Here is an 11392-nt window from a genome sequence, read left to right as displayed (position 1 = left end):
GAGATGTCTGCCTGGGCCCCATCTTCCTCAGGATATCAATGGAATTTATTTTATTTTATTTATTCATTTGAGAGAAAGAACGCGCAAATAGGCAGAGCGGCAGGCAGATGGAGAGAGAGAGGCAAGCTCTCCGTTGAGCAGGGAGCCCCACGTGGGGCTCAATCCCAGGACGCTGAGATCATGACCTGAGCTGAAGGCAGCCGCTTAACCGACTGAGCCATCCAGGCGCCCCTCAACTGAATATTTTAAATTAATTTAAAGTTAGTTAAGGTCAACCTCCGCTGGGCGCATGCGTCCCTTCCTTTTCCCACGGTAGAAGAGACACTACCTCGCTTTCTTCCGCCCTGACGCCTTTTGGCCCCAGCGACTCGCCGTTGCCCAGGCTGAGCCGTTCAGTGGTTGAGGTGATGGCGACTGGGACGCCAGATTCGCAAGCGCGATTCGGTCAGTCCGTGAAGGGGCTCCTCACAGAGAAGGTGAACACCTGTGGTACGGACGTGATCGCGCTCACCAAGCAGGTGTTGAAAGGCTCCCGGAGCTCCGAGGTGAGCTGGGAGTGGACTTATGGCCCGATATCCCGGGCCCCGAGTCTTCCATAGCTGTGGGAAGGGGATCGCATTACCTCCTGGGAATTGTAGGCTGTGAACTGCTCTCTGAGGGTTGAGCTCGTTCGCGAAGGGCGCGTGTTGCATTCTGGGATGTGTAGTCTCGGGGGGATTTGCGTTGTAGGGATGGTGGGAATCTGTGCTCTAGAGATTGCCGCAGGACCGCGGATAAGGTGGTGGTCCTAGCCAGTTCGAATTTGTTTCACGGGGTTGTCTCTAAAGAAGATCCCTCCCTTTCTGGCCCCCAAATTCCGCATTGTTTTGCCCTCAACATCCCAGATTCCTTTCACACTTTTGTGCCTCGTCAATGGATTTGTTCTTTTCTGATTTGTCTTTCTGGCCACATCTTGGTTTTCCTGTTTCTTAGATTAGCTTTCTCCTTTGCCCCCATTTCCCCTTCATTCTCTAGCTGGTTCCATGAATGGAGTTATATGATGGCTTTTCACACCAGAAAGTTTTATATATGTACAGCTTGTCTCCAAAATAGTCGTATTTATTGTACTTTTAGATATTCACCCACGAGAAATGAAAATATATGTCCATACAAAGACTTGTACATGTGTATAGCCCCATTATCCGTGATAGCATCAAACTGGAAAAAACCGAAATGTTCGTTTCCAAGTGAATGGACAAACAAAATGGTTCCGATGACTGAGCCATTCCACTCCTAGGTTTTTATCCAAGAGAAATAGCATGCCTCTCATTTTGTTGCATAAGCCGACGACACACGTAACGTATTACCTAAGAGTTCCTGTTTTGGTTTCTTTAAAGTGGAACAACACCTTGAATACACCTGTGAAACAATCTGAATACAAAGTCTTTTTAGATCTTTGTGAATTTCTTCTGTAGACTTTTATCATTATCTTGCTCATAATTAATAGCAGTGTGACTTAGTTGCTCATCTTCAACAAATAAGTATTGCTTATTTTCAACTTAGTTTTCATAATAATAGCAATTCTCTCTCTCTTTGAACTCGTATTTAATCAGTCTTTATATTGTTTCATTAAATTATGTAATTGCAGTAGCAAGCATAATATGGCCACAAGCTTTTGGACTTGTATATGAATATTCATGGCAGCTTTGTTCATATTAGTTTAGGATCCAGTAGAATTGTCTTTACAGAATCACCTTGCATTGTATGTTTTTAGCTTGTCATGATAGTGACTACAAGAGATAACCGTATGAAGAAGGTGTTTGCATTTACCATAACACTATTGTTGAAGTCACTGATTTGGTGATCCCAAGTATGTTTTGTGTGAGGTCACACATGATATACTCATTTTAGGATTCAGTATCAGAGGAAAGTTTCTCTCTTTTTGAGGAATTGTTACGTTGCCTTTTGCCAAATAAGAATTATGTAAATGAGGGATGCCTGGGTGGCTCAGTCAGTTAACCGTCTGCCTTCCACTCAGGTCATGATCCTGGGGTCCTGGGATCGAGTCCTCTGTCGGACTCCTTGCTCAGGCTGCTCCTCCTGCCTGTGGGTGCACACTCTCTCTGACAAATAAGTAAATAAAATCTTAAAAAAAAAAAAAAAAAAGAATTACGCAAATGTAAGTGTTTCAGTTTTTGCCTTGGTTGTGCAAAAGTTCTTACATCAGTTTTAGTGGTAGACACAATTACTTCCTTCTCCTTTTAATGACTTTTAGATTCTGTTTCTATTTTTCAGAAAAATGTGTATGTGTGTATATGCACACACATGCATATAATGTGGTATAAATTGCCTTCGGTCTTTTTGGAGGAGAAACAAAGTATAAATATATAAATTTTAAAAAATAGTGTTCATAGTTAACCACCAGTAGGTACTGAACATCCATATTCATTATAATAAACTTACTTTTAATGAGCATCTACTATGCGCTGGACACTGCTGCGTTTTATGTAGCTTAATTTGTTAAATCTTTGCACTCACTAACAGAGGAGCTACCTTTCTTACATAGAGGATACAAAGAGGAATTTAATTTGTCCAAGGTTACAATGTAGCGAGGAAGGGGTAGAACTAGGATTCAAACCTAGGCAGACTGGTTCTAGGCTCATAATCTTGAGCACCACCTCTCATGTGATACTAGCTGGTTTAGTGGCCCCAGAGCCACGGTGTCACCACTGACTGCCCTAATGTCACTTGCTCCTTTCTGTTCCTCCTGTGTGTTTTTCACATGAGATTCTTGCATAGTAGATTGAGATTGGGTGTTCAGTAAATGGTGTGGATTGAGTTAAACTGAAATCATTCCAGCTTTCTGGAAGGGTTGACACATCATCTCTTAGTTCTCTGACTTTTGTCTTTTTATTGGATCTCTTAGATGATACTTATCACATACCACATTGACTTTTTCTGTAGTTACTTATGTGTTTTTGCCATTTCCTTTACTAGATTTTAGATCATTTGGAGTGTCTTATTGTTTTTCTTTCTTTGTCTTTGTTTTTCTGTAGCATATAGCGGTACTATACTTTATTCCTTTTTAAGATTGAATAATATTCCATTGTGTGTGTGTGTGTGTGTGTGTGTGTGTATATCACATTTTGTTTATCCTTTCATTTGGTGATGGAGATTTGTATTGTTTCCACCTTTTAGCTTTGTGAATATGACATTTGTATATAAATACCTATTTGAGACCCTGCTTTCAGTTATTTTGGGTAATTGTTGAATTGCAATTGCAATTGCTGGGTCATCTTCATACGGTAATTCTGTGTTTAACTTTTTGAGGAACCACTGTACTGTTTAGCACAGTGGGTGTACCATTTTACGTTGCCACCAATGCACCAGCGTCCCAGATACTTCACATCATGGACCACACTTGTCATTTTCCATTTTTAATCATAACCATCCTGGTAGTTATAAACTACCAGTATTCCCCCAGTGGTTTTGATTTGCATTTCCCCAAAGACTAGTGATGTTGAGCATTGTTCTTGTTCTTATTGGCCATTTGTATATCTTTGGTGAAATGTCTATGAAGGTCCATTGTCCATTTCCAAATTAGACTTTTTGTTGTTGAGTTGTAAGAGTTCTTCACATATTCTGAATGTTAATCTCTTATCAGATATTATTTGCACATATTTTCTCCCATTAAATGAGTTTCCCTTTCATTGTCTTGATAGTGTCCTGAGCTCAGTGAGCTGAATCTCCTAGAGAAAAATATGTCCTAAGTGTTTACAGTCTATTTTCACACAACAACTTCTGCTTCTGGTTTTTTGGGGTCTTGTGGCAATTGTCTTCTCCAGGCAGGTACTGCTTCTTTCTATTCCTTAGACTTTCTTCTCCAGCTTTTTTAAAAAAATTATTTATTTGAGGGGGAGAGAGGGAGAAGAAGGTTCCTTGACTGAGCTGAGCAGGGAGCCCGACATGGGGTTTGGTCCCACGACCCCAGGATCACTACCTGAGCCGAAGGCAGACGCTTAACCAGCTGAGCCACCCAGGTACCCCAAGCTTTTCTTTTTTTAAAAAAAGATTTTATTTATTTATTTGTCAAAAGAGAGAGAGAACATGCATGAGCAGGGGGAGCTGCAGGCAGAGGGAGAAGCAGGCTCCCTGCTGGGATCATGCCCTGAGCCAAAGGCAGATACTTAACTGACTGAGCCTGAGCCACTCAGGCTTCCTCTTCTCTAGCTTTTTTTTTTTTTTTTTTAATTTTATTTGTTTATATGACAGAGAGAGAGACAGCCAGCAAGAGAGGGAACACAAGCAGGGGGAGTGGGAGAGGAAGAAGCAGGCTCCCAGCGGAGGAGCCCGATGTGGGGCTCGATCCCATAACGCCGGGATCACGCCCTGAGCCGAAGGCAGACGCTTAACGACTGAGCCACCCAGGCGCCCCTTCTCTAGCTTTTTGATTTGTTATTGGTGTGACCCAAATTGTCCCAGAGTCACAGGGTACCTCCCTGGGGTTGGTCCGGAGGGAAAGGAAGCTCTTGGTCTCATTGTGGGCATGGAGCCTGATTTTTAGTTTGAATCCTTCTTAGCCCATAGAACATTGCTTCTCTTCTCAACAGTCTCCATGTGGCTGTTTTGTTTGGTTAGCTGACAGTTTCCATGTGTAAAGCTCTCCTTCCATGGCATTCATTTAACAAATATTTATTGTCTGCTATGTGCCATGAACTATTGTGGGTATTAGAGGGCGGTACACAAAACTAGGTCTCTGTACTTAGAAAGCTTCCATTTTAGGGCGCCTGGGTGGCTCAGCCATTAAGTGTCTGCCTTCGGCTCAGGTCATGATCCCAGGGTCCTGGGATGGAGCCCCGCATCGGGCTCCCTGCTTGGCGGGAAGCCTGCTTCTCCCTCTCACACTCCCCTTGCTTGTGTTCCCTCTCTTGCTGTCTCTCTCTGTCAAATAAATAAATAAAATCTTAAAAAAAAAAAGGAAGCTTACATTTTAGTGAAGAGACAAATAAATGAAACAAAAAATCGGGTGGTAGTAAATATCATGAAGAAAAACTAAGCTGGGAGCAGAGAGTGATGAAAGGGTTTTCCTTAAATAGGGTGGTCAGGGAAGGGCCCTCCAGGGAGGGGACATTGGAGCAGACACTTGAATGAAGTGAGGGAGCAGGCCCCACGGACGTCTGGAGGCAGAGTGCTCCAAGAAGAAATGGCAAATGCCGAGGCCGTGAGATGGGAATGTGTGCAGGGTGTGCAAGGAGGTCAGTGTGGCTGGAGGACCAAGTGGGGAAGATGCCAGCCTTGTGCCCACAGCGTAATGAATGCATGTGACCCCCCCACGCTCCTCCTGTGCACGCCTCCTCCTCTCTCCTCCACGCCTCCAGTCGAGTTGTGTGCTGAGTAAACGGTCCATTGCGTGTGGGATTTTTTTTTTTTTAGGGTCCATTGTTTTTTTATCTTAAACCCGTGTTTATGCTTGCTATTTTAACTACATTATTTAACGCAATAATATGGAAAATGATGAACTAGAATGAAAACAAAAAGAGAGTTGGTACTGCTATGAAAAGGAAGTTGAAAAATCTTGTTGAAGATGAGGAGCTAACAAATAACAACTTAGTAACAGTACCTGTTCAAGACGAGGGGCTAGGATTGCTGTTGAGTTACTTATGAGCAAAGCACTAGTAAAAGCCTAGGGGGAAATACCCAAGATGTTGTTCCACTTTAAAGAAACCCAACCCAGACATCTTAGATGATATGTGATGTGCGTGGTTGGTTTATGCAAGAAAATGATGCAGAATGCCAATGACTACATCTGTCATCAAAGAAAGGGCCTTGGCCCAGCATTGCAACAGCTCCTGCATTCCAGGAATCACGAGTCTCCTTGACTCTATCTTCGAAATGATCACCCACCCCCACCCCGCTTTTTAACGGCCACTCCTGTGGCTCAGGCCTCTTTCATTGCTTGCCTAGACTATGGCAGTGTTCTCCCATCCAGTCTCTCTGCCTTCAGTCCCTGCTCCAGTCCATTCCACTTGCCGTGCTTCTAAAACAGTAAATCTGATCATGCCCAACCTTTAGGTCTCTGCTTAGAAGTCAGTTCTTTTTGGGAGCCCTCCCTGACCACCCACCCCTGTGTAATGGGTCAGACACCTGACTCCCCGGGCTGCCCGGTCATCTGGTGCTCCCCCATCGGCAGCTACCACAAGGTATTGTAGTGCCTGTGTCCTCTGTGTAACATCAGATTGTGAGCCCTGTGAGGACAGGGCCTATGTCTCTTCCTGGCATACCGTCAGCATGTAATAAATATTTGTTGACTGACTGACTGAATGAGGAAGATTCTGTTAGAACCTTTTCTTTCTGCCATCAGTTTATCAGTCCCCATCTCCCATAGGACTTTGGAGTTTGCCACTTAAAGGTGGCCGCAAGGAGGGAACAGGTACTCTGATACATTGTGGCTGTGAATGCGAAATGGTATAACCCCAGTGAGACCCTCTCATCCAGCAATCACAGTCATGAGTCTATGAGTCTATCCCAAAGATACACTAGCATATATAAGGTGTTTTTTGTAGCACTGCTTATACTAGCAAAGACTGCAAATAGCCCCCCAGTCTACAGCAGACGACTGGCTGAATAATCTTACAGGGACATCTGTACAGCCACGTGCTCTGCAGCCATAAAAGAGCAACACACAGATTCAGTATAAATTACTGCAGATCTATTTCAGCCTATCTTGTCAAGTGGAGAGAGCAGCGTGTGGAAGAGTGCAGGTAGTAGGTTACATTTTAAGTAAGGGGAGCAGATTATATACATTTAAAAAGTATTGAATTGAAAGATTGATTAATTAATTAATTTTTAATTTAATTTTTAATTAAGTGAGCTTCACGCCCAATGTGGGGCTTGAACTCTCTGACCCTGAGATCAAGAGTCACATACTCTATGGCCTGAGCCAGCCAGGTGCCCCTAAAAAAATATTTATGCACACGGGAGAGAGAATGGGGAAGGGAAGGGACTTATTTTACTGTTTCAACGTTAGATGGATGGAAGGTCTTATTTTACTGTTTCAACGTTAGAAGCACATAAAAAGCTTATTAATTTTAAAACTTAAAAATGAAAATAAATAAACGACAGTTACCACAGGGGAGATTATCTGGGGGCTGTAGCAGGGCTGGTATTCCTGGTGAATTTGAAGTCATCGGCCCCCTCTTTGTCAGAATCTCTCGGACTCAAGGGAACAGGGATGGTGGGTAGGACATACAGTAATTCCCCTTATATGGTTGGACTAGACATCTGCCAGGAGCAGGGTGTGACCGTAGGCTGGAAACTTCTGTCGATCTCCTCTTGCCTTCTAACTGCAGTTACGGAGCCCTTGATTTCTCAAACAGTAGCCTTTGGAGCAGATGTTGAGCCCATGCCGGCACCGCCACGGTGACATTGAATTTGGGTTTTCAACATGAACAAATAGAAAATTATCCTCTGTTACATCTGGATCATTTGTAGTTGTGTGGGGGGAGGGGAGGAGAGAGGGCGGTGGTATAACAGCTGCGGAGAGAAGATTACAGGAAGTTTGCAGATTTTGATCATTACCACTTTATTTTTGTCTTCCAGCTGCTAGGTCAGGCAGCTCGAAACATGGTCCTACAGGAAGATGCCATCTTGCACTCAGAAGATGTAAGAAACAATTTCTTTTGTGATTTGGGTTTCAGTTACATAATTTGTGTGGTTACAAGGAAGTGGAATGTTCTCTTTTTGTTTTGTTTTGTTTTAATGCAGAGTTTAAGGAAAATGGCAATAATAACAACACACCTGCAATACCAGTGAGTATGCCTTCTGCGGCGCCAGCTTGCTGCGAAGTCACATTCCGCAGGCTGCCCCCTCCTGCCTTTGTGCTTCAGCACACTTTCCTGTGAGGGCAGGAGTTGGGAGGAAAGGTTGGGTTAGTTGAGAATGCACTCCTTCTGGAAAAGATGGTGGCGACTGCAGAAGAAGCTGGAGTATGGGTGAGATCAAGAGCAGGGACTGCCTTTTGTGAGCCTCTCTGTGTTCATTTGGGGGCTCCTCAGAAGGAGAGATTATAAACCCCAGGAGGGCAGGGCCCGTGCCAGGACCATACTCGCACAGTGCTCGGCACCCAGCAGACACTTAATCAGTATTTGTTGATGACCTGTGCCCAAGGTCTCTCCTGGGGAGGTCTGCGCTTTCACTAGGGAATCAAGTGTAACTGTGACCTGTATCCTATAGTCCCCCCATTTAACCCAGCCCTAGCTACATAGAAATGATCCAGGAGATTCTGAAATACAGAGAACCCTTTCTTTGTTATAATTTTGGATAAAATTATAATTAGCTTTTCATCGTATTTAATTTTGCTTTATATTTTATATAGTTGATATTACTTATGTACCTATCGGAAATGTATGATTGAGAATTTAACTCTTGATATTTAAACAGCCAAATGTTCATTCTTGGGGTGTGTGCATATCAGGTGTGTGACCATTAGATTCTACATACCTGGACTGAATGTGAGCCATGCATATTGTTTGTGGTACCACCTCTCTCAGTCTGATAGAGTGTCATTACCTCTTCAGGTTTAGAATCTATCTTCTTAGCAACTCTGCACTCAGAGAGTGGACAGAGCTTCAAGAGCACAGTCTTAAGCTAGAATGGACAGAAATACAGAATGTGACATAAGCTGGAAATTTGTTCTGCCTACACATATCTAGCCATAAGTTGCACTAGTTTTCTGAGATTTTTTTATCTTTATTTTCCTCTTTCCCTTTCTGATTTAGGCAAGAAGCTATTCAGAAGAAGTAAGTAACCCTAAAGGTAGGGGAGTCGGGGGGACCAACTGAAGCAGGCTACAGGGAATTGTACTTCTGGGCCTAAGATCAGTGTGAAACTTTAGCTGACATATGCCCTTAAATTGACATACACTCTGGGGTGGCTCATTGGGGGATATAAAGAAAACAGTGCAGTTGACCCTTGAGCAATACAAGTTTGAACTACACAGTTCCACTTATATACAGATTTTTAAAAAATAAATACAGTATATATTGCAAATGTATTTTCTCTTCCTTATGATTTTCTTAATAACACTTTTTCCTCTAGCTTATTCTGAGTGTAGTATATAACACATGTAACATACAAAATATGTGTTAATTGACTGTGTTATCAGTAAGGCTTCTAGAAGTTCAACAGTAGTTAAGTATTGGGGGAGTCAGAGTTATACACAGATTTTGATTGTGTGGGGCGTCATGCCTGTAACCTCCGTGTTGTTCAAGGGTCAACTGTATATTTCAAAGGCATGCAGTAAGTTAATTCACTGCTAATGAAGACTTTCTAAAAATTATAGGGTGTAGGTGCCAATCGTAAGGAATAGAAAACCTTCCGTGTTGGCGATACTCATTAGGTAAATGTGCTGAAGTCACTAAGCAGTCTTGTTTTTTTGAATAAATTAAATCTGTCCCTTACAATATTGGTTACACTAATTGGCTTTACAAACCTTTTTTTCATAGTTTAAACTTCTGGAACTGTAGTGGACCAATACAAATTTTGTTAGCTTCAGCAGTGTTTATGCATGAAAGTACAAATTGTACAAAGAGAGGTTGTTATTGCTCATCCTGGATAAACTTTTTCTCTGTTCTAATTTCCAGTGTTGAGCAGTCCTCTGATCTACAGGACCAGTTGAATCATCTGTTGAAATAGAGCAGCTTGTAAGAGGGAAAAGCACTTCTTTGCCTGACACTGAGAAGGAAGTATTTTACTCAACTACTGTCCTATGGGTTGGATTTTCCATTTTCTTTTCCAAAAGTTAAGTTAGAAAAGATTTGTGATGGTGTACAGTTTCTCCTGAAGAGAAGCTAGGTGGTTGGATTTTGGAAGTACTTCTTGAAGCAGACTAACCCATGCTCTTACCGAAGTGTTTAATTGCTCTGTTTAGTTTGATGTTAAAGCAAAATTAAAGAGGTCTTAGTTTTTCCCATAGACCTTTTATATGTCAAAAGCTATATCATCTAAATGTGGTTCTTAAGCAAATGCTGAATAATGTTTTAAATTCAGAAGTATGGCTTCTACTGTGAAAACAGGAATAATACTCTTTTTAAGGACTTTTTTTCTTTTAATCATACATTTAGGAAATTTCATGGTCACAGAATAGTGATACATAATATCTGTTCTTTCCTATTAACTCAGAGGAGATTTTTTTTTATTCATTGTAGCAAATTCCTAAATGAAAATTAGGCAAATGGTATCCTATCTGGCCAGCTGCAACCTCCTGCCTTGACCTGCATTCCTAGTTCCTTTGTTGTGACTCTCGATTAGTTGGCCTTGGATTCACTTTGCCATTTTGCTAGTCATCAGCAGATTCGCTTGTAGAACATTATTGTCAGATGCAAAGGCAGTCGGACGACCGGGACCGATCGCAGTGTGTGGTTGTGCCGTGGTGAAAACTTGATGTTGTCAGTTGTTTGCCCATGGTCATTTAGTTCGTCTTGCTAAAAGGCATTACCTTTGAATGTCTTTGTTTGAATTTTAAATGGGACTCCATCGTGTTCTAGTTCATTTCTTACTTCACTAAAGAATTAGGAGAAAGCTGACATAAGAAATGGTGTTTTCAGTGAAAGAACAGAAGCAAATCAGAGTCCAACTTAATTCATATTGTATATCATCAAGTCAACTGATCATATTAACATTGTATTTATCCCTCATTATACCTATACAGATTAACTTAAGGTAAAAGAAAAAAGTAGGTATGAAGGAATTCAGTTATGCATTTATTTTATAAACTCTTATTATGATCATTAAATGTAAATGAGCTCAATTCACCTTCAAAAAGAAGGGTCACGAATTGACAGCAAATGTCATGTTAAGAGTAAAACATTTGAAGGGGCGCCTGGGTGGCACAGCGGTTAAGCGTCCGCCTTCGGCTTAGGGCGTGATCCCGGCGTTCTGGGATCGAGCCCCACGTCGGGCTCCTCCGCTATGAGCCTGCTCCTTCCTCTCCCACTCCCCCTGCTTGTGTTCCCTCTCTCGCTGGCTGTCTCTATCCTGTCGAATAAATAAATAAAATCTTTAAAAAAAAAAAAAGAGTAAAACATTTGAAGCATTATCAGAGGACCTTACTACCACTGTAGCTGTTCAGCATTTTGCTGGAGGCCATGTCTAATGCAGAAGTTAAAAATAAGTATAGCTAATGGGGCGCCTGGGTGGCTCAGTCAGTTAAGCGTCTGCCTTCGGCACGGGTCACGATCCCAGAGTCCTGGGATAGAGCCCCGTGTCGGGCTCCCTGCTCAGTGGGGAGGCTGCTTCTCCCTCTCTGTCTCTGCCTGCTGTTTCCCTTGCTTGTGCTCTCTTTCTCTCAGATGAATAAATAAATAAATAAATAAATAAATAAATAAATAAATAAACAAATAAATAAATAAATAAA

General features: G+C 42.2%; 1 protein-coding gene across 1 annotated transcript; it reads left to right on the top strand.

Moving 5' to 3' along the window:
- Positions 1–313: 313 nt before the first annotated feature.
- Positions 314–11052, top strand: BORCS7 (BLOC-1 related complex subunit 7). Its single transcript, XM_045803008.2, has 5 exons — positions 314–545; positions 7579–7641; positions 7744–7787; positions 8757–8777; positions 9621–11052. The coding sequence occupies exons 1-5, from the start codon at positions 408–410 to the stop codon at positions 9670–9672; spliced, it is 318 nt and encodes a 105-aa protein (XP_045658964.1). The 5' UTR covers positions 314–407; the 3' UTR covers positions 9673–11052.
- The last annotated feature ends 340 nt before the right edge of the window (positions 11053–11392 follow it).

The sequence above is a fragment of the Ursus americanus genome, chromosome 6 (assembly GCF_024610735.1).
Source record: "Ursus americanus isolate L20-20 chromosome 6, mUrsAme1.1.p, whole genome shotgun sequence".
In the NCBI taxonomy this organism is placed as follows: Eukaryota; Metazoa; Chordata; class Mammalia; order Carnivora; family Ursidae; genus Ursus; species Ursus americanus.
Note: the sequence above shows the minus strand (reverse complement) of the source record. Positions and strands in the feature narration are given on the sequence as shown.